The sequence below is a fragment of the Neltuma alba genome, unplaced genomic scaffold, assembly GCF_004799145.2.
Source record: "Neltuma alba isolate B1F8T4 unplaced genomic scaffold, ASM479914v2 tig00012088_pilon, whole genome shotgun sequence".
Lineage (NCBI taxonomy): Eukaryota > Viridiplantae > Streptophyta > Magnoliopsida > Fabales > Fabaceae > Neltuma > Neltuma alba.
Window position 1 is genome coordinate 315,211 of NW_021636646.1, and position 24,524 is coordinate 339,734.

The following is a 24,524-nucleotide window of genomic DNA, read 5'->3' on the forward strand; positions in this document are numbered from 1 at the left end:
AGACAATACTTATTTACTATAAATAACTAACTTAACTAGTTTTCTTAATTTACTTAAATTAGTCAATTGGTTTTTATATGAACGATCGGAGGTAGTGCAGGAGTAGTTTGACTATTTTAATTTGGTCATAAACATAAAACCTCAATTTACTTTGTCTTCAATATTTATTTATTTTTTCTCAAGTAAGTCATATAATAGTCTCATATGTTTAGGGGTTTCTATCAATTTGTAATTAGGAGACATATAATTAATAAAGACATTTTAGAGAAGATAACATTTATTTACTATAAATAACTAACTTAACTAACTTCTTTAATCTCTCCAAACCAGTCAACTAGGTCTTATATCAAAGACTTGAGGTAATAATTTTTTTATTTATATATTATATTTTTAATATAGCAATACTTTATCGAAATGCTTACATTCTTTTCATATCTCCTCCCCTGTTATTCATTGGAAGTTTGATATTAAATTTCAAATTCATGAAATGGAATATTAGAACTGATTTGCGTGTCAATCAGGAGAGAAATCAAACAAACAAACTATGTGTGAGCTAAAATACTGATAAATTTAGTAGTAACTTCATGAGAAATAAAATAATTGAAATCATAACTGACTTTATATATATAGATGAGGGAATAGACCAGAAAATTGATCAAAGATCAAGTAGAAGGTTTATATCTGTGCAGTGATCATATTAAAATTCTTTTAAACTGTTTAATTATGATGAAATACATTTAATCAGCACTCATTTTAAAATTACAAGAATATTGTGTTTTTTTAAAATGATTTGCGACGATTTAAATAGAGTATTTATACTCACCCTTTGTAACTCCGCATACGATAATTAGATTCTCTTAATCAAGTTCATCACTTGCTTGATCGTTTGAAAACTCATAAATGTGATGTGATGTTTGTGCTTTGTATTGTTATAAAAATGTAATTCGGTGTGCATACATACACCAACTTCTTGTTGTATTTAATTTTTATATAATGTAAGATGATTTAATTTGTTAGGAGTATTACAAGGATAAGTTAAGGAGAACTTTAAAACCTAATAACTCTATCTAAAAATCAAATAAGCTTCTTGCTTTATCCATATTAATCATGTCCTCAAAAAAAATTCTTACTTTCTCGCATCCGTATTAAATAAGAATAAAAGGAAAAAATTATAATACATGATTAATGTGGCGTCTTATATATAAAAAATTACAAATGCCCGTCTCTTCAAATGTTTTATTATATAAATAGGTTCGGGAGGAGTAAGAAGATCAAAGACGTATCAGTTAGCACGTGCAAGCAGCTAGAGAATGGAATTCAACAACTCCGGGGACCATATATACTGGAATAATTGTCATGTGGTCGTCTGAGACAGTACAGGATAATTTGAGCACATCATTGCTTTGTTTATCCTTTCAATATTTACACTCGTTTTCCTGATTCTTCCTTCTTCCTCGAAAGCGAAATAATTAAAATTCCATCAAATAATTTGTTTCCCAGTGTGGATTAATTAAACACGAACAAGTCGGATGTTTAAAGGAACATAATGCCAACAGAACCGGACCAAAAGCAACAATACGAAAACGAAAATCCAGCATCATATAATGGGATCGATGCGGCCAGATGCCTGACATGCATATTTCGAGAAGCAGAAAGATTGGGCATGGTGCAACTTCGTCGTTAATAACACCGTCACTTGCAAGAGATACATCGCGTTGATGTTCAAGGGAAATTAAATAACGGTATTAGTTAGTTCCCCTTATGCACTGTATTTTTTCACCTGAGGGCAGTTTTTATTTGGGTGCTAATGATCATCAACGTCTGTTCTAATACTCCTCCGGTCCTTAATGTAAACATATTTAACTAATTTAGTTACAGTAAGGAAGTTAAATTAGTTAATTATAAAAAATATGACATGTTTTTCTAAAAACATCATAATGATCTTATTTAATATCCCTTTTTTTTACTATTTGATTATGGTTGAGAGAGTATATATCAATAGGAGTAATTTATAAAAAGTTGATAAATATGAATAATAAATCTTATATTTAAGACCAAGATCAAATCAATAATTAGGCATTACTACTTCCGGTCCTAAATATAAAAGCTGGTTAACTAATTTGAATAGATTAAAAAAATAAGTTAAGTTAGTTATTTCTAACAAATAGGTATTGTTTTTTCTAAAATATCCTTACTAATCAAGTATATTGGCGAGAACTACTATTATTAGAAGGACTATCTTGAAAAAAAATACATAAATATAAGAGACAAAATGGATTGGTATCTTATATTTGAAACTAAAATAAAAATCAAACGATGTTTTATATTAAAAATTAGAGATAGTACATTGAGAACCGGAAGAGTAACAATGAATGTAGAATTTAGCTGGTATGTTGTGATGGAGTAACACGTTTTGTTATTAGATCAAACCACTGTTTCCTAGCCTCCATTATCCTCTCTCGAAGGTGTGTAGGTTACCTTTGAAAAATTGCCTTCAATAAATCACAAATTATATGCGGTGGCATCTCCACTGGAAATTAATTTTTTTTTGCCGTGCTTATATGAACATTTGTGACGTCGAGCTTAATTAATTAGCCAGCCATGGTTTATTAAATGAAGTTGAGCATGAAATTGTTACATACTGCAAATGATTTTACGAAAATATTTTTTTTTAAGTGATTCTAAGAGTTGCCAAACTCTCCAAATCTGGATTCAGCCACGGTCCCAACTGCCCTCACTCATCTTCTAACGTATATACAACTACGTTTACTCCTTTTGGATGAACATTGTGGTAATCTAATAACAGGAATGGATATGCTCCGTTGGACTCTGATAGGACCATGTGAGACCACAAGGGACTGGCAACCGGCAAGCCCTCCCATCAAGTAACTAGAAACTAGTGGCGATGGTTCATTCGAGAAGAGAAACTAATGGTGGCGAGGGCTGTGTATTGCAGTGCCTGGTTGTTTGCGTTTTAATGGGGCGTTGCAGGTTACTGGGGCTTTTAAAGTGTTCGTTATCCATCGAGAAACTGAATAGTTGATTGCATTCCCAGCCAAGTTGAGCCATTATTTGAGAAAACACGACTACGCCCTTAATTAGCTGATCGTTCTTGATTGCAAATCACTCACAAAACGACAACGTCCGCGGGCTCTATCACACGCACCCAATGCATCAATTAATCAACTAAGGGGTGTTTGGAACCTCCATAAATACTTTTTAAAAGTATTTTTACATAAATTGAGACAAAACTCTTTTCATATACTTATTTTGTACACTTTAAAATTATTTTTGAAATTATGACTTAGTTTCTATTAAAATATTCTTTAAAACAGTCATCCACGTGAGTTTATACAGTAAATAGAGATTGCCTTTGGTAGGAAGATCTTTTTTTGACTAGGCATCGTCTATCGGGAGTTTGAAGACGCTTGTCTGGAAATATATGGGCGACATTTTCTGAAGATCCCGGCTCCTCAATTATATTGAACTGGCCTTTTTTTTTTTAATTTACACGAATTACTATATTTAGGTGTTATTTATGAGTAATTAATAACGGAGAGATTAATTAACTATGCATTCATGGATTAGATTTGAGGGCGTCCATGGAGCCAGTGATCTTGTGGTGGTATATATATGAATGGAGTATGGACAACTAAAACTCTACCTAATACTGAGCCTTCGTTACATTTATAAACCCACCACCCACTTCATTTGCTGCCCACACCTGAGAACACGCACGCGACTGACGCAGTACCACCATTATTATATTCGATTTCATACTGGATCTCGGCGTATCTCCATAATTATTTTTGCTTCGTGTGGTTTAGTAGCCATCTGACTTTATAAGTATTTCAGTTTGTTCGTCTAATTAAGAAAAATATATTTTTAGTATTCTAACCATAACGCCAATGGTCTCCAATAATAATTATTTTGTAAACATAATTACTATAAAAAAATAAATTTAATATATTAATATTTAAAAAGGTTCTGTATTAAATAAGTGGATAGAATCTCTCGAAAAGTGTTACAGTGACAATTTCTCCTTCTTGGGAGTGTCAAATAAATGACTGTTGGCATCGGAGTTTTGAACATAAAAATAATTTACTTATTTGAGATATTATAAGTGATTGAGAGATTTTTTTATCATGGTTGCAATCAGTTATATATGTATTCTTCTTGTCTTTGATATAATATTTATTTAACTAATTTAATTAGATTAAGAAAGTTAAGTAAAATTAGTTAATTATAAAAAATGTGATATGTTTTTCTTAAAATATCATAATCATCTTTATTGATATTATTCTTTTCTCTCCCATTTGATTATGATCGAATAAGCATCAATATGGGTAATTTAAAAAAAAAAAAAAATATAAGAAATATGTATTATATTTAGGATTAATATCAATTCAACAACTAGGTTTTTATACTCCCCTGGTTCAAAATATAAGCTAAACTTTTTTATAGGGGTTAGTTTTTTTATAAGATAACATTCACTTTTGTCCAAGCATTTAATGAGTTCTTTTTCAATTTTACCCCATATATTCTCTTTTCTCTTTAATTCATTTATTACATCTTTTACTTACTCTCTTCATTAATAAGGGTATATAAGAAAAAACAAATATATGCCTTACACATTTATTGTTTTAAATTGATTTTAATTAGTTTCTTAATAAACGTAATAGATAAAGTTTAGTTTATGTTTTGAACTGGAGGAGTATTGAGGACTGGATGATTATCATTTAAAAGGTTAATGATATGTGATTTTTTTTTAATTGTAAATGCCCCGCTCAAGGGTGGCCCCCATGAGTTAAATTGACTTTAAGTGTCTCTCTATTGTGCCCAAATAGAAAGTGCTTCATGTTTGAGCTGGAGTGGTCGATTCTTATATTACTCCCTTCAATCTCTTACATAAATCATCTCTAACAACCTCCCTTGGACCAATAAAAATATACGGGCTTGTTTGGGTGCCCCTCAATACCATAGTTTGGGAGGTAAAACCATGGTTTGGATGGGATGTCACCCAAACAGCATCAATTTTAAAGAAATAATTCGAAACCATGGTTTAGGTCGAAACCATGGTTTTGGAGCGTAAAACTAGGGGTGTTCACGGGACGGATCGGGACTGGGACAGGCCCGTCCCGATTCCGTCCCGGTGAACAGTACGGGACAGATTTTCTGTCCCGTGTCCCGGCCCGGTCGGGACGGGACGGGACGTCCCGAAATTATTATTTTTTATTTTTTTAAAAAAATCTGATTTTTTTAATTATATTTTTTTGAGCTTAAATCTTATAAAAACATCTTTTTTATTTGTTTGGGCACTCTTAAACAAAAGCTCAAAATATTACATATAATAGTTATTAAAACTTTAAACAAAAGCTTTTAACACAATAAAAACTTGCTAAAAATTCTAATCATCAATAATCTCAAATCATTAACAAATATAAAAACTCTAAATAAATATATCCATAGTTCCATATAATAGTCTCAAATCTTAAAAAAATATGAAAAAAATGATATTATATAAAAAATTAAAAAATTAATTTTTTTTAAAAGGAACCGGGACGGGACCGGGACGGGACGACCCCGTCTCGTGTCCCGTCCCGAAAAATTTCGGGACGGATCCGTCCCGTCCCAATAAAATCGGGACCGGAACGGGCCGACCGGGACGGGCCGGCCTTGAACACCCCTACGTAAAACCATGGTTTCAGGAGAAGTGAATCTATTCTGCTTTTGGTTTAAATTGGAGAGTATGATCGTGCTTGTCAGAGTAGATCTCAACAATAATATGACTTTAACATCCCTCAATTATTTGTTTATAAGTATATTTAATCTTATATCTTATAAATATATATACACATATTAATTATATTATCTTATGTATTATTAATTATGTTGGTAAAAAATATATTATTAATAATTTTATTCCTTCAAATTAAAATATATCGTAAAATCTATTTTTTTATATAATTATTATATTAACTTGTGTCTTTTTTAGTAATTCGTATATATAAAAAATACTTCCGATAACAAATATCCGAACACTCTTACTTCTTATAATTACTTTTTAACAAAATATATTCTCCCCTTAATCTATTCTCCAGAAGCTATTCTTCAAACCATGGTTTGGTTTCATCCAAGCACCCCCGCAATCAAATCACTAATCTCACATATGAATAAAAACATTGCAATTTTGCTCATACTATTTAAAAGCACAGTTTGAAAAATAATCACTCATAATTAAATGCATGCCTATAAAACTGATGGAACGGTAATCCTACGAAAACTCAATTAGTACTCCATACAATAACTAAGCATGTGACTACCCATTTCTTTTAAAAAGTCCCGATATAAAAAAGACTGGATTGTGAATACTACTCTTCCCGTCTCTAATATAAGATATAATCAGGGAGTTGATATTGATCATAAATGTAGAAACTATTTTTTATATTTATCATTTTTTCTCAAATTATCCCTATTAATTGTTTCTTAAAAATAATTAAATACAACAGTAATAACTTAATAATACACCTATATATTTTATAGAGTGATTAATACTTACTACTTATTAATTCTACACACATTCAATTCTACTGTTTTATAATTTTTAATAAAATAATTTAACGAGTAGACTATAACAACGCAATTTTAAAAAGTTTTAACTGAAGGTATTTTGGGAAACCAACAAGTTGGGATGGAATTAGTGCAGACGTTGAAGGAGAGTTAACCAAAGTCTACTTTTTTTGAAAAAAAATGTCAGTTTCTTAAAAAAAGGTTTTAACTGAGGGTATTTTCAAAAAAAAAAGAAGTTATATTTATTATTATTTAACTTAACTAGCCTTTTAATCTAATCAAAATAATTAAATAGTCTTACATTAAGTACAGAGGAGTATGTATACTTTTATTATGCTCCCTCCAATGCGATGGATGTGATTTAGCCTTTAATACAGGGCATTATATTGACCCATTTTGTCTATGCCACGATTATTTTCACCCTCTCATATCACACACTCAATACTTTTATGGGCATTTTGGGAAATGCTGCACAGGGACACACAAGTTACACATAAATAAATATTATCAATGCAATTATTTTTCTTGGTTTTCACAATTAAATAAAACAAATGTTATATTTAGGACCGAAGTACACATTTCAAACCAAGCAGGCTAATTAACTAGGCACACTAAAATTAAACAGGCCTCATCGATAAAATCCATGCTTCAAAATCTACCTGATGGTAGGCAGACCTGAGTCCCCAGATCGATTATAATTATAGATAACCCCCAGATCGTGGTGAATTAAATTAATCATTAATTTACCTCACTGCTCATCGGTTCAGGCCTCACCACGGAAATCATGGCAACTGACCCATAAGCATTAACACGCACGCACACAGGCATCATGCAGATGCCAACGACACATTGGTCCCGGCGGAGTATTTAATTCTTGAATGTTTGTCCGCAATCTATCCCCCCCCCCCCAAAAAAAAAAAACTAGGCAAGGGGCTTCTAATGTTCCACTCTTTAATATCCCTTGAAATGCTCCAATCTCCAAAATTTTTTTTAATCATCAGACTCTACGCAAAATTAGTGACGTTGAATTTTTTATAATTTTTTTAAAAAAAAAGCTTTTTTTTTTTGAAAAAATCATAAAAAATTTAAAAATTATATGTGTTGGTGCGGGAGCGCTGCAGCTATGATTCCGTGCGAGGACTGCACAACAGTCGGCGGCAAAGCATACGTTCATGAGCATATGGCCTCCAAGGCGGATTGGTATGCCTGAAGGAAAAGGATTGTTTCTCCGATCTCCACGACACGATATGATTTCTATTATAAAAATTTCGCAAAATTATTCTGGCATAAAAATTGATAATTTCATGGTAAAAATATAACAAAATTAACATAAACTTCCAGCCATGACACTGAACAAAATGACTGAACGTGCATGGCCTATTGACCTCAAGCACCTCAAAGCTTATTTTGCTGCATATGGCACAACTGACGAATTAATGCCCAGGTAGATGTCAATGACTGGAGCTGACCAAGCCCTTCTTAAACTTCCTCACGTCGGCAAGGCAGGCATTCTTAAACGCCACGACGTCACAGGCCCCACGAATGCACTGGTACCCTCGCCTTCGGAAGTCCTCCGACCCATCTGCTCCGATTGCAAATGCAGCCAAAAATGGGCCTCCGTTTTCGTTTTTCTTAGAGGACAGTACAGTCCTCTCCATGCTCCTCAGCAGATCCTTCACTTTCTGAGCATTTGGGTTGGACATGCACCCGACGCTGGCGCTCAGGTCATAAGGACCCACCATGACGGCGTCTACCCCGTCCACAGCCGCGATCTTCTCCGCGTTGTTTACCGACTCCTCCGTCTCTACCTGGCACATAATAAGCAGGTCCTTCTCGTAGTGCTCCGCGTAGTGCTCGTCGATGCCGGACTTGGACGCCCTAACAATGGGAGTGGCCACCCCCCGCACTCCCTTGGTGGGATAACGGCAGTGCGATACGGCCTTTCTGGCCTGATCGGCGTCGTTGATGAATGGGAAGACTATGCCCTGAGGGCCAAGATCGAGAACTTTCTTGACCCACACATGTGAGTTCTCGGGAACGCGGATGATCACCGGAGTGTTGGCGGCGGAAACGGCGTGGATGCAGGGCAAGGCGTCAGCGATGCCACCGAACCCATGCTCCATGTCAATGAGGACGAAGTCATAGCCGGCAAAGGCAGCTATTTCTGCCATGGTAGGTGAGAAGCTAAGGAGGGCGATCCCATACAGGACTTCGCCATTTTGCAGGCGAGCCTTGAGGGACTTCTGGGTGCTTGCCATTTCGAAAGAAGGCTGGAAGCTTAATTAATTAGAAGTAATGGTTTATAAGAAGAAGAAGAGTGTGTTTGTTGAGTTGAACCTTGAAAAGCAAGGACCGGGGTATTTATAGGATAGTGCAGGCGCGCACGAAATGATTCACAGGTGGTGGGTCCCTAGTGGGGTAATATTGATATACTGAGTAATGAAGTGAGTATGGGTAGAGAGAAGAGGAGTGGCAGGGCAGCAGAAGGATGTTGTGTGCTGCACATCTTTATAATCTAACTACCACACCTGTTTTGTCGTCAATAATTTTTCAACTCGCTTTGCACACTCCTTTCTCGTTTTCCCAATCATTCATTTTCCCGCAGCTTTGGGATACGCAGATCCAATTATATATCGTCCCTTATTTGAAATCACACTTGTTCTGTACTAGTATTATACACAACTTAACTCTCGGACGTATTTTGTTGGTTTTTTCTTCTAAACTCTACCATCGTCCTTGTGTAACGTGTATAATATATGAGATCAATGATATGAGCTGCCTGTCAGTTTTACTGTAACTTCAATTTGTTATATATCAAGATTCACGCGCCCGCATGGTTGGGGTCTTTCCAGTTTCCATGATTGTTCTCCTTCCATTAATTAATTTGCAGGTTGCTGTACACATGTGTAAGAAGCCAATATAATTTGGGTACTTTTATGCTTGAATGCTTTTCTAGCAGCTTATCGAGTATTTCTCTATTTCGCTTAATGTGATTTTGAAGGAGACGAGTTCTGATTGACGTCTTTCTTTTGGACTTGTCCTGATTAATGGCTGGATCATTCACTATTTTCTGTTTCTCGATCGCTGCTGAGCTTCGACGAATATCATCAACAGTTTATCCGTGCTGCCTCATCACTCTTTCAATGGGGTCGTTCTATTAATCCTAAGATTAGGTGGCCGGCCGGAAAAGAATTTGCCAGTGAAGTCTCGTGCTTTGGTCGTTCTATTCACTCATTCACTGGTCTGTATTTATTTTCTTTTCTTTACTCCTGCAGTGGTCTTCCATGAATACAAAATAAATATTGATTATAGGGATTTTAATTTCTATCCACCAGCCATTTGATAAGTATTTAAAATATCATCAAATATCAAAATAAAAGCAAACAATATCAGTTTTGGTAACATTTGTTTCCCTGAAAAATAACAGAAGAGGGATCACAGATGTTCAGAATTATATTAAGTGATGATAATGCAATACAATAGTTTATCTTTCATTTTTAAAGGGAAAATCCAAAAAAAATAAACTTTGAATTTCAAAATTCCAAATCTTATTTACTACACTTAAAAAATAAATGATAATACATTTTTATAATAATTTCTGATTTGAGATTTTAAAATTTTAAAATTATTTTTTTCAGAATTTATTTTTTTTAAGAGTAAAAAAAAAAAAAAACTCTCAAACAGCCTCGTAATCACAACGCACATGAGGGGAGTGACCCATGTGAGATGATATTTATCACACTGGGTGATCAAAGAACATTAGCGGGTGGGGGCCCAATGTCTTATTTTAAAACTCAACGGCAAACTATCACCATAATACACTGGGCTCCCAGGACCCAGGGATCAGGTCCAAAAAAAAGGGAAAACAAGGGAATTGGGCCTCGGCATTAGAACAACACAAACGAGGCTCACATGGCGCACAGTGAAAAGTTTAAAAAAAAAAAAACTAACAAAAGTTGAGTATAACAGAAAGGATTAGTCTTCCACAACATAGTAAACTAAGATTCGAATCCCCGCTGGGAGAGGTGCTTACATTTAATGCCCGACAGTGCCTCGAATAAGATTGCCTTTAATAAGAGAATACTTATACTTTAGGAAAAAAAATAAAAAAAAGGTAAATATGGGGGGTTTTTATCCCGCAACGCATGCTCACATGAATGCCCATCAAGAAGGGAATTTACTGGCTTGGCAGTTGGCATCATTTTTCCCTGTTAATTATTTTATTGACCTCGACTTTAGGGGTGTTTGGATGCAAACCAAACCATGATTTTAGAAGTGATTTTACGGTATACGAAGTAAATATGTGGAGGAATTTATCTCAATTTACGAAAAAATATTTTTAAAAAACACTTATGGGGGAATCCAAACACTCTCTTTGGGTGTGTTTGGCAAGCATCCCAAACCATGGTTTGGGAAAAATGTTAGCCAAACACCCTTAAAAAAATCAAAACCATGGTTTGGGTTCAAAACCATGGTTTTGACTCCAAAACCATAGTTTTGAGAAAAGCAGAAATTTTTTACTTTTGGAGAAAAAAGGGAGAGTGTGAGAGCCTATAGGATATGTATCTTGTTGTTTTTTTTATAAACATATTTTTTATAAACATATTTAATCTTATATCTTATAAATATATATACATATTAATTATTTATTAATTATATTATCTTATATATTATTAATATATGTTAATAAAAAATATATTATTAACAATTTTATTCCTTCAAATTAAAATATATCATAAAATATATTTTTTCTATAATTATCATATTAATTTATGCCAATTTGTATATATAAAAAGTACTTCTAATAACAACTATCCAAACACTCACACTTCTCAAAATCACTTTTTCACAAAATCTATTCTTCTCAAAATCTATTTTTTTCAGAATCTATTCTCTAGAAGCTATTCTTCAAACCATGGTTTGGTTTCATCCAAACACACCCTTTGATGAATTTACTGTCCCACATTTTAGTTTTGTTAAAATAAACTAACATAAATATTGTTGCTATGACTTGCCTCCAATCCATACCTATTTTTTTAATTTTATCTTAACCATACAAAACATTAGCTGGACAAGGCCACATTCGCGCCAAAAGTAGCAGGGTTTCCCGCGCTTTCCTTTGTAAAAATACTCAGCAAGTAGCCAACTGCTCCGCTCCACAGTGGCTCTCCCAGCATCAGATCACGGCAACGGAAATGGCCGATGAGCAGCCTTCAACGACTTCCAGACGAAGGGGAAAAGGTGCCGAGGCATCGGCGCGTTCCGAAGCTTTGGAACGTCTAAAAGCCCGACTTCGTGGCGGTCGCCGTTCAGACACCGATGGATATCAGATTAAGCTGGATAACCCGATTTATGATACTGTCGCCGAGGACGAGTACAATGCACTGGTCGCCAAGCGCCGCGAAGAAGCCAGAGGCTTCATTGTGGACGATGACGGTCTTGGGTACGGGGACGAAGGGGAGGAGGAGGATTGGTCAAAAGCTGGGTTCTCTCTGTCTTCCGATGAATCCGGTGGCGAAACTGAAAAGCCCAAAAGGAAGAGACAAGAAAAGAAAGATCCGCAACCTAAAAGGCCATCGTCTTCGCTATCGGCTGCGGCGGCGATGATAGGAGCGCAGAGGTTGTCATCGATGTTCACTTCGTCGGTTTTTAAGAAAAGCAGGGATGATAAGACTAAAGGACTTTCTTGTGATAGTATTGTTGATGATGTCATCGCAGAGTTCGCCCCGGATGAGACTGACAGATTAAGGCGTAGACGCGGGCCAACAAATCCTTCAAGTGCCAACAATGCTCTGCCGGTTGACAATATTAAGAGAGAGGAATCAGCGATTGGATGTCATGATCCGACGAGAGATCTTTTGTCGTCGGATGCTGTCGCAAATGGCAATTATGAATCTACTGGAGTTGTGAAAAATGATGGTTTTGCCTTGGGTTCTGAACAAAATTACGGAGGAGTCAAAGTAGAGGCAACTACTAAAGAATCAGAAGATGGGAGAAATATTGATTCCGACGATGGTCTGGCATCAGCCATGCAAACCCATAGTGGTCCAACCAACGGAGACGTGACTGAAGAAAAAATGTTAAAGGGTGTCGAGATAGAAGCCAAACAAACAGTGGAGAAGGAGGTATTTCTTCTGAATGCGAAGGTTAAAGAAGAAGACCCTGCACTGAGTGCGACTATAGGTTGGCAGGCAGCAAAGAGCGGGGGGGATGTGAATGTTGTTGATTCAAAGGTGGCCGACGAAGTTTTAAATAATGAAGAAAACTTAGAGTTCAATCTGGAGGCTGATGGGTCGCTGCCGTTCTACATACTTGATGCTCATGAGGAATTCTATGGAGCTAACATGGGTACACTGTATTTGTTCGGGAAGGTAATTTGCTTATTTTCCATGCTAATGTCCCACCAGTTTCTCTTAATTTGACTATTCATTATTTCTGATTTATTCTCTCAGCTATATTACACATAATAGGTTCATGGGACAGGATCCTCACATAAGAGTTTGTGAGGGGCAGGATGAAGATTAGGATAAATATCTCAACATCTTGTTTGGCAAGCTCTAATAACAGCAGGGACTAATTGTTGCAATTCAATTTTAATTATCAAACCCAGTGCATGATGATGCATACTTTTTGTCTTTTGCCTTGTTATTTTAGTCTTCAAGCCCTAGTGAATGTTACTTCTCTATACTCTTTGGATTTAAGCTTGTAAAGTGTCAGTCAGCGACCCATGACTGCTCACTTGTGTGGAGCCTGGATGTGAAAAGTTCACTTACTGGAACTCTTTGTTGAGAATTAGGTCAAATCAGGTAGTTCGTATCAAAGTTGCTGTGTTGTTGTAAAGAACATGCAGAGGTGTGTCTATGCAATTCCAAGTCGTCCTTTACATCACACTGGTGAAATGATGGCACTCGAGAAGGATGTTGAAGAGTCTCGGATTTCTCGCACAGACTTTCAAAAAAAGCTGCAAGTTAGTCTTTACTCTTGAATTAAAATTTCATTTTCCCTTGATTATATTTCCCCCCTCACTTTCCATTTTTTATGCTGGCTTGCAGCTGCTAATGCATTCTATCTTTTCCCTTTTCTCTTTTAAAATTTTAGGATATGGTGTCCGGTTTAAAGAATGAGATAGCAAAGCAGCTGTTAAATCTGAATGCTTCAACCTTTAGCATGAAACCTGTTAAGGTTTGCTGATTGAAGCATCTGATGTCTCAGAGGGTTCATATTTGTTTCTTTGGATACTTTTGTGTCCCCTACATTTGCTGCTCATTCTGCTATTATGATTTCTTGCTCATATATGTGTTTTGGGAACGCCTTGCAGAGGAAGTATGCATTTGAACGTTCTGAAATACCTGCTGGTGAAAATTATGTGCTGAAAATAAATTATCCATTCAAGGTACACTACTCAATATACAACTCTTCTCAAACAAAACGAATAATAGTACCAAAGTGTATCTTAATTCATTTATGTGATGATTCATCATGCAATTTTGACTTGTTTCAAACTGTGTTTTAAGTCATTACCACGATAATTTTGATCCAGGACCCACCTCTTCCAGCAGATCTGAAAGGAGAGGGTTTCTGTGCTCTTCTAGGAACTCATTGCAGGTATACATTTTTTAAGAATCTAAGGTGTCCTGTTTCAGTAATTATTTGAAGCTGAAATTTGAAGACAGACGGAGACAATTGAATCAGTCTTTCATAAACTTAGGAACCCATTTTGTTGTTGAATACATGGTTATCTTACATGTAGTTTTTTTAGTGATAACCTGCTCACAAACTGCCTTTTCATTGCATTGGGGAGTATAAGATTTATGCTGGTTCAGTACCTTCGGCTATTTAAACACGTCATAATTTAGTTAAGATACATACCTGTGCAAGAAGTGTCTGTAAATTCAACATTCGGCTTGTTTGAGAAAAGCATGTGAACTGACTTTATCATGATCTGCAGTGCGTTGGAGCTTTTCTTAATTAAAAGAGAGATAAAGGGGCCCTCATGGCTACTGGTTTCAAACTTTTCTTCCCGGCCTGCTTCTCAAAGGGTAATTTGAGTTTGGCTACTACCAGAAGTGATGAATTTTCTTGTCTCTTTAATTCTATATGCACTTGCAGGTCAATGTTTGATCACAGCACTGCACTTGCAGGTTAGCTGGTGCAAATTTGAAGTGATTGTTGACTCTCCTAAAGACATAAGGATTTCAACTTCCTCCAAATCCAGTTTTGAGATTCCTCCCGTGGTTGTCACAGCTATAAATTTGAAAACCATCATAAATGAAAAGCAAAACTTAAATGAGATTGTCTCTGCATCCGTTGTTTGCTGCCGCAGGGTCAAGGTTTGTTTTGGGTGCTTGATGTCAGTGTTTGGCTTTCTTATTATCACATGAATGTTGTGGTAGGGTGCTAGCTCATCTTTTGTATTGTGATGACCCCAAGTAGTATTAATGTGTGTTGAATATTCTATATGTAAATATAATAACGATTATGAATATGTTTTTTAGTGATGAACACAAAACAAATCTATTTTTCTGTCAGATTTGATTTGCTATCTATACCTCTCAAGTCAAAATGTGCAGAACAAAGCTCATGTTTTCTTGAATAAGGCACAGATGTTATAAATAATTTACTGGTTTTGTTTTCTTTAATATTTGTCAATGAGTGATTTGAATGGCTATAGTTACTTGTATTTGTGATCCATTACTGAGCATTTGATTGCTTCATAAGTTGAATATTGGCTGATTCTAGATGGCTACAGCGTGTGACCATTGAATAAAGAGCCAAACTAGTGCTCCCCTAGTAGCTGTCATATTGACTAACTTTTTGAAGGACTGAAGTTTTTAAGTTAATTTCTACTGTCACTATCAAATACAGATACGCAAGTCGGTCATTTTAATGCAAACTCAAGGTGATATTGTTATCATTTATATAAACATTGGACAAGATAAAACTTTTATTAGACCGCCTGGTACATCTAGTTGTCAAAAAATTGTAATAATTTTCATGTGATTACACCACAAAAAATATTTTTCAGTATTGTATAATATTTTGGATGATGCTTGATGAACATTGAAATGCCAACAGAATAAAAACTTGTTTATTTCTTTTGGAATCTTGATGGAGAATACTTGCTCGATGAACAATGATTTCCTTGACTTGATATAAACGAATGAAGCCCGAACTTAGTGCATGACTCCCCCCGCCTCCTTTGTGCCAATATGTTTTCCTCCGCTAACTATTTTTGCATAATGTTTATAAATTGATTCACAAAGTCTTCAAATAGTTTCAGTCCTACGCCTGATATATTTGAGCGGAAAGTATGATCAGCAGTCAACTTTGTTGTATGACTTTTCAGATTGACACTCCCATGTTGGCTTCGGAATGGAAGAGACCTGGATTACTGACCCATTTTACCGTTGTCCGTAAGCTTGATGGAGGCATATTTCCACTGGGATTCAACAAGGAAGTTACAGACCGAAACGCTAAAGCTGGCTCAAATGTTCTGTGTGTTGAGAGCAGGTGGAAACTTTAAATATTGTGCTTTTAGTCTTTCTTTCTTAGAGTCCCTTTTTAGTAGAAATAATAAAAAATCACTAAAATTATACGCTTATCTCTTGTTTTGATCTATATTTCATGTCTGCTTTGCAGTGAAAGGGCTTTACTAAACCGCCTGATGATAGAATTGCACAAGTTGGATAGTGATGTTCTTGTTGGACATAACATTTCTGGATTTGACCTGGATGTTCTTCTTCACAGATGTCAGGTGGGAACTTTTGCTTTCTTAAGTTATTCTGGATGAGATGATCTTAAGACTGTTTTAAATTTCCTCATTCAATTCATACCTTGACTTATTATTCATAAGCCAATCATTGGTTAAAATGATTTCAGCTTTAAAATCAATGGCTAGACATGCTCTTTTTAATTAGAAGAACTGAGAAATTAAATGGTCATCAAAATGATCTGATTTCCTAATGTTGATGAATGTGCTGGCAAAACGCCAAAATCAGTGGACAGGGATTAGACTATAATTTCAATGTATTTAACCTGAACATTGCTAATTAATAAACTGATATATGTATAGCTTTGAAATATTGTCAGGTAATGCCCTGCTAGGCTGGGTCTAAGCCAATAACACCTATTCACTAATATCACTAACTGAACATATTTCTTGAGACCGAAATAAATGGAGAATTAATTAGGATGCACTTGGACATTTGAATTAATATCGATTGATGATTCTTGTAGTTTGTCCAAAGTTAAGCTATTTATGGTGATTTGTTTTGGTTATTTTACCTTTCTAGTGGCAAGTGGGTAATTGTTTTCCAATTGCTGAATTGCTGAATGGACATGGTTGCTCGTTACTTGCTATGAAACTCATGAGCAAATGCATTCTTTCTTGTTTCCTGCACAAACATTGAAGGGGGAAAATCATTTCAGAGAGTTGCTCCTTTATCAGTTAAATTTTGTAACTTCAAATTGCCTTCATCATTACTGCCTTCATCATTACTGCATTAAAGAGCTGTCATTGTTCCTGAACGTCCTCCTATTCAGATAATCATTTTACTGTAACATCCGTTATGCTCTTCCAATAATGGACTCTGTTCTGATCTGTATGATTTGTGCTTGACATTTTGGAGGAGCCTTTACGCCTGAAGCACCCAAAACTCTATTTATGCAGGCTTCTAAAGTGCCAAGCAGCATGTGGTCCAAAACAGGCCGCCTTAAACGGTCTGTGATGCCTAAACTTACCAGAGTAAGCACTGTTTTTGGGTCTGGAGCTACTCCTGGCATCTTGTCATGCATTGCTGGTCGGCTTCTTTGTGATACATACTTGTGTGCTCGTGACCTTTTAAAGGAGGTATAATATTTGTTGGGAAACCGCACTCACCATGAGCTTTTTTTTATTTCTTAATTTATAGCTTCATTACTTTGGTTCTTCCAGGTTAGCTACTCTTTATCTCAACTATCAAAAACTCAGCTGAATAAAGTTCGAAAAGAGGTTGCTCCACATGATGTTCCAAAAATGTTCCAATCAGCAGAATCCCTTGTGGAACTTGTAGGTGCCAATCTCTACTAAAGCTTATTTTTTTCCTTATCAGAAGAAAATCGGGATCCAGCCCCTCCAATGTTGTATTAGGCTAGTTGAATCGCATATTTTGCAGGTTTTTTTGTATTGTTTGTTTCAAATGGAAAAATTTGTTGTAAAATGAACTATGAAATGTGGCAGGCCCAATTCTGATTTCTTAATTTTTTGGACATGCCTTTATTTTTTTTTTGTTTTATTTGGGTAAGGACCAACTTTTATTTTTTCTTTTCTTTCTTTTTTTTCTTTGAAGAAAGATGAAACTCATATTAGCTCAAAACCCATAGCAAAAAAAAGTGGAACCAACCCCGTACAAAAGAATAAAACTGGTGTAAACACAAAAATCAAGGCCTGCAGAATGAAACATGCCTTCATTTTTGAACAAATTAGAGTGTACAAAATTAAAAATGAAACTAGATACAAGATGCAAAAGATTGCATTCATCATCATATTAAAGTATGCCATATTATGCTTGATTTTAGATATTTGATAACCAAAATATCTCATTGTTCTTATTTTTTCGAAGTTTCAAGACATGGTTAGGCAATTTATATCTGGAACTTCCATTGATCAATGATGATAATGAATGAGATTTACCTTTATTTTGGTTCTCATGGTGTTGTTGACTTGTGCAGATTGAGTATGGCGAGACAGATGCATGGTTATCTATGGAACTCATGTTTCATTTGAGTGTTCTCCCCCTCACACGTCAGCTGACTAATATTAGTGGTAACTTGTGGGGAAAAACACTTCAGGTGAGCTCTCGTATCCTGAAGCCATTTGCTTGAACAAGTTGATGATGGATATGTACTAGGAGGAGCTGAACCTCACATCTATTCTTTTCCCTTTCAGGGTGCGAGGGCACAGAGAGTCGAGTATCTGTTGTTGCATGCTTTCCATGCAAAGAAATATATCGTGCCAGACAAGATTCCTTCCCATACCAAAGAAACAAAATTGACAAAACGCAGAGGAACTCATGGCGTTGAGGATGCTGGCTTTGACGAAGTTATTGACAATAAAAACTATGACAATGATGCTCCTGACAGTGATCATGGTAAAAGCAAGAGGACTCCGTCCTACGCTGGAGGACTGGTTTTGGAGCCTAAAAGGGGTTTATATGACAAATATATATTGCTTTTGGACTTCAATAGTCTTTATCCTTCTATAATTCAGGTTAGTAACATCTTTTAACTTTCTGACCATCAGCGTAATTTTCAAACTGCTGATTTTTTTTTTTCAATTTTATTTTGTTGATTTCATTTGCTATAATTTTAATTATGGCAATTTCTAGATCTCTGTGCGTCTTACTGAGCTAGCTTACAGGAATACAATATCTGCTTCACAACTGTTGAAAGATCTACAGATGGATCTTTTCCTCGTCTGCCATCTAGTAAAACATCTGGAGTTTTGCCAGAGGTAAATTGCTACAGATAAAAATTTTCCTTTCACAATACTTCCTCCTTTTTGGTTGTTTATTCAGAAAAAGAACTTGTTGGATTGTGTAAAACCTTAACTTATGCTGGATTTTGTTTTCTCCTGCTTCCTTCTTTTTGCATGATTTAGCATGTATCCTGTCGATAGTATTTATGCAAGGTTTCTTGCTTCCATTAGACTGGTCTAATACGCATTACTTAAGTTAAAGAGCACTGACAATTTTTTCCCTTGTATTCTTTTAGTGCATTTCCATTTCCAGCATTGGGTGTAAGCTCTTTAGTTGGATGCGTTTAACATAGTATGGCGCATCTTTTAGGATTCTCATCAGTTGACGCTAAGACATTGTTGCCACCCCCCCCCCCCCAAAAAAAAAAAACAACATGTGCACGTATATGATCTGAATTTGTCTTTTCCTGCTAGTTGCTGAAAAATCTGGTTCAAAGGAGGAGAATGGTGAAGTCATGGATGAAAACTGCTTCTGGTCTTAAAGTTCAGCAACTGGACGTTCAGCAACAAGCACTTAAGCTTACTGCAAACAGGTTTGTGTCTTTTCCTGGCTTTAGTTTACTTACTGAGAAATCTTGGTACTTGATGGCATTTAATTCTTTCCTCTATATATGAAAAAATATGGTGGGTGATGCAGTATGTACGGATGCCTTGGATTTGCTAATTCAAGATTTTATGCAAAACCGCTGGCTGAGCTTATAACCCTGCAAGTAAGAACAAGATATTCACTTATTCAACATTAACAGTGGCTACCTTGCTCTCAATTCAACATGAAAACAGATCATTAATGAGTCTCATGACTGTGTAGGGAAGGGAGATACTACAAAGTACTGTTGATCTTGTTCAGAATAACCTGAACTTAGAGGTTAATTACCCTTTTTTCTTTTTTGCTTGAAGTTATTGTAGCAGGCTTTTGGTACCTCTATGTTTGAATTCGAGAGGAGTAGCTCTTAATTGTTGTGCTGTTCCATTTCATAGGTGATCTATGGCGACACTGATTCAATCATGATTTACAGTGGACTAGATGATATTGCGAAAGCAAAAGCAATGGCTGGAAAAGTGATTCAAGAGGTAGGATTCAGCTACGGGAGGTGCCTAGCTTGTTGGGAGCTATAAAACTTGTGGATATTTTTGGGCTTTCCTGTGCTCAAGACACGTGCTTCTTGTTAGCATTTCAGTATTTTATGTCTGTACTCCTTGATCAATACAAAGACTTGCGATATGTGAATTTGGACACCCTACTACAGTATAAAGTCTTTATAAAATGGTTGAGAAAAGAGGAAGCTGAATTTGTTCCTTGGTTTGCACTAGCTGCAGCTATAAATGACTTGAACATCTCTCTGTGTGTCTCTCTGTGTGTGTTTTTCTTGGCTAAAGTTTGCACGGGCCGTGATTTCTCTTACTTTGGCCTTAGGTTAACAAGAAATATAGGTGCTTGGAAATTGATCTTGATGGTCTGTACAAGAGAATGCTACTGCTTAAGAAAAAGAAATATGCAGCTGTCAAGGTGCAGTTCAAAGATGGCACGCCATATGAGGTATTTCATCCTTTTAAGGTTTACTTTTTTCCTGATTTCTTGGGAGGAAATCCTGTGCGATCTGTTGATGGTGCAGGTTATTGAACGTAAAGGTCTGGATATTGTTCGTCGTGATTGGAGCCTATTATCTAAAGAAATAGGAGATTTTTGCCTAGGTCAAATTTTGTCAGGAGGGTACGTATTCTTCCAACTTGCGTCCAATTCATATATTCATTTTGGCCAACTAGAAATTTGAGATGCAGGATTCACTCATTTATCTAGTGGAAATATGGTTCTCGCACTTACAGGTCATGTGAGGATGTTGTCGAATCAATTCACAGCTCTCTTTATAAGGTATGATTTGTTGTCTTAACATTAGTTTCTTGGATATGATGACCTATCACGCGATTTGAAAGTTTAAAAGAAGCTGCTTCTTGGAGCTCTGGGATTGCAAATCCCTGCTAGGATGGTGGGGATATTATTAAATGTATTTCCTCTGGAAAAGCATTAAGGTTTACTGGAGCCCTGCTTACAGTAGAGATTTGTACCCCTTGAAAATTTTAATTTGTTGTTTCAAAATAGAAGGTCCAGGTTCTCCTTGGAATAACATGTGAAAATTAAAACAGGTGCAAGAAGAGATGAGGAGTGGACAAGTGCCGTTAGAGAAATATATCATCACTAAGACATTGACTAAACCTCCTGAAGCCTATCCAGATGCCAAAAATCAACCGCATGTTCTTGTGAGTTCAATATGTTTGATTCTTAGTTGAAGCAGTCGCTCACCTCAAAACCTTCTTTTCTTGCTTTTTGTTGTGATTTAATACAATTTTAAGAATGCCTTTGTGGATCATTATTTAGGTGGCACAGAGATTGAAGCAAAAGGGCTACTCCACTGGGTGCTCTGTCGGTGATGCAATCCCCTACATTATTTGCTATGAGCAGGTTTGCCCTTTAGTTGCTGCTCAATCAGAAACCAGAAGCTGAAACGTTGAAAATGTATTATTTTGCGTCTGATATGCGATACTGATCATGCATGGTGCGGCCTCTTTTCTACGATTTTCCGCTCTAGCAGGGCAGTAATTCAAGCAGTGGAACAAGTGTTGCTCAACGTGCCAGACATCCTGAGGAACTAAAACAAGAACAAGGGAATTGGATGATTGATATTGATTATTACCTGTCACAACAGGTATCTTCTTGTAAAGCAAATCAAAGTTAGCCATTATTGCTGCTCACGGTACCTTGTTTGAATATTTTTCCGTTCCTTATCTTGCAGCTTCATCCCGTTGTTTCACGTCTCTGTGCATCAATTCAGGGAACGAGTCCAGAAAGACTGGCTGATTGTTTAGGGCTTGATGCATCAAAAGTAGAACCGCTTTCCTACTGTGTTTTAGATCTACATTTAGAGGCAATTAATGTTTTACCCCTGATTTCAATTGCATTACTTGATTGATGAGCTGTGAATGGTTTACAGTTTCAACACAAGTCAAGTGAAGCCTTCAATGGTTATCCCTCAAATTCACTCTTGTTTGCTGCTGATGACAAAGAGAGGTAGCCAAATTTTTTAGTTTAAAGCTGATGTACTATTATTGGTCACAAATTTCATGCATGTGCATAATTCCTGCCAATGGTTATTTGAATATTTGAATCTGAAGGCATTGATTTCTTGATGATAAATATTTAAGATGTTATCGATAAGCAGCAGACATTTCGAAACTAGCATTTTTTAAAGAGATGTAAACATGCTATCTTGGAATTTGATTTTTCCTTAGTCTAATTTCTAATATTTCTGATGGGCTGTAAAAAAAAAAAATTCTAATCTTTCAAACATTTTATATGATTCATCAATTATTGTGCTGTGATTTTTTCATAGTGGGAAGTTCCCTACAAGGGTGATTATTATTCATTAACGAATTAAATGTGATAAATCAAATTGCAGGTATCAAGGGTGTCAGCCGTTAGTTTTGTCATGTCCTAGCTGCTCTGATACTTTTGACTGTCCTCCTATCTCTAAATCTGTTGCGGAAGCGAAAAGCCGACAAGCTCAGGCATGGAGGAATCAGGCTATAATTTCTGGCGTAAGCTGCGCTGTCCTAAATGTCCAGAAGAAGATGGTGTCGGCAGACTTTCTCCGGCAATGATTGCCAATCAGGTTTTAACCGGTCTAAAATTTCAGTTTTATCCTTAGATATTTTGTTTTCCTGCATTTCAGGAAGGGAGTTTTTAAGTTTCAGATCATAAGCATATTTGTTTGTGGATCTGGCTTGCCGTAAGACTGTTCGCAGCATTGCTGCTAATACTTACATTTTATCTCAGGTCAAAAGGCAAGCAGATAAGTTCATTTCAATGTACTACAGAGGCTTGTTAATGGTAATCATCCTCTCCAATATCATCATGAAGTATTTGTCTGTAAAGTTAATAACGATCGTCGTAATTTTATTTTGCTTCCAGTGCGACGACGAAACCTGTAAGTATTCGACACGAAGTATCAACCTCCGGCTGGTTGGTGATTCTGAAAGAGGAACAGTTTGTCCAAATTATCCTCGCTGCAATGGGCGTCTTCTAAGACAGGTTTCACTCGCAAACGCATTGACCATTTGTCTGTTATTATCTGACGCATACTTGTAAAGGTTTTATTGTTCTGAAAGTTCGATTAACCTGAGTTTGTTGCTTCTCTAGTACACGGAGGCAGACTTGTATAAACAGCTCTCGTATTTTTGCCATGTGCTGGATACTGTTTCCTGGATAGAAAAGGTACTTCGAACATACTCCTTGAACTCGCAGTTTTGCTTCTCTTTTCAAGTCTGATAGCGCTCAATTTTATAATGTTGCTTGGGTTCGCAGATGGAGGTTAAATCTAGGATACCACTTGAGAAAGAGTTGTCGAAAATTAGGCCAATGATTGATCTGGCAGCATCAACGATACAGGAGATTCGGGATCGGTGCGCCTTTGGGTGGGTACAGATGCAGGACTTGGTCATCACTGTATGATTTTACAGCACCAATTTTGGCGGATTGATGGTAGTGATGTTTCACCTTCACTTGTAAGATCTATGCTAGCGAGCTCTTCCAAGAAATTTTGATAAACTGATGATATCATCATCGTTCGTGCGCGGTGTCATCGAGCTCGATTGAAGATGAGTAGGGGAAGCCGCCGGACTACAACTTTGTGGCATCACGGGTTGGTTTTTTTTTTTGGGGGATGCCTAAACATTTTGTGGCTTTGACATGTATATATTAGGAGTGGAAAAATAACTGAGAAACCTCAACAAATTCTTATACTTCTAATGGGTTATTTGAGTTCGTCCGAAAAAAACAAATTCGATCGCGACAAAAAGGGTCAGCCTAAAAGGTACCAAGGTAACAGCAAGTGCTTGTATATTGAATGAAAGGTACAACTTTTTCTGTGTATCTCATTATTCAATCATTATTAGGGCTTCAAGGCATGCCATTCTATATTCCTAGACTCCTAGTCATAGCAGGAACAGGCGCCTCCTCAAGCCACATGAAACGAAAAGGGACGCTAAATATTTTTGACGTTTGGGCCGACATTTTAAGCATGGACTTCACGCAAATAACCTCTTAAACTTTGCTGATTTATCGTCATGCGGGAGAGTCGTAGCCTTGTTTTCCTTGACCAGCAGGCTGCAGCGGGAGAGTCGAAGCTACTTTGAAGTTATATACTTGATTCGATTTTTAAAAAGTTTTTTTTGCCAACGAAATAAAAAATTAATTTATGGATAATAAATAAATAATTAAATTAAAATTAATTAAAAGTAATAAATAAATTAAAAATATATTTGTTTTCAAGTATGTTCTTATAATAAATGACAATAAATATGAAAAAAAAAAGAAAATATGTGATGAAGGATACTATGGTAAGGAGAGAGAATTAATAAAAAAAAAAAGACAAACGTTAAATTAAAA

General features: G+C 36.0%; 2 protein-coding genes across 2 annotated transcripts; one reads left to right on the top strand and one right to left on the bottom strand.

Annotated features, from left to right (window-relative positions):
* Positions 1-8,021: 8,021 nt before the first annotated feature.
* LOC114722275 (2-keto-3-deoxy-L-rhamnonate aldolase-like) lies at positions 8,022-8,828 on the bottom strand. The gene has a single exon (XM_028908264.1). The coding sequence runs from the start codon at positions 8,826-8,828 to the stop codon at positions 8,022-8,024; it is 807 nt and encodes a 268-aa protein (XP_028764097.1).
* A 2,937-nt stretch (positions 8,829-11,765) lies between these two features.
* Positions 11,766-23,853, top strand: LOC114722254 (DNA polymerase alpha catalytic subunit-like). Its single transcript, XM_028908241.1, is given in 32 exon segments — positions 11,766-12,941; positions 13,367-13,537; positions 13,669-13,752; positions 13,889-13,963; positions 14,111-14,175; positions 14,519-14,609; positions 14,712-14,900; positions 15,917-16,080; positions 16,210-16,324; positions 17,240-17,419; positions 17,504-17,617; positions 18,280-18,399; positions 18,497-18,817; positions 18,968-19,060; positions 19,499-19,617; positions 19,722-19,794; positions 19,893-19,949; positions 20,063-20,155; positions 20,499-20,621; positions 20,698-20,795; positions 20,909-20,954; positions 21,227-21,340; positions 21,459-21,542; positions 21,670-21,786; positions 21,874-21,963; positions 22,072-22,148; positions 22,537-22,619; positions 22,622-22,749; positions 22,914-22,967; positions 23,049-23,168; positions 23,277-23,351; positions 23,442-23,853. Coding segments are annotated over 32 exon segments (4,656 nt in total). The 3' UTR covers positions 23,589-23,853.
* Positions 23,854-24,524: the final 671 nt, after the last annotated feature.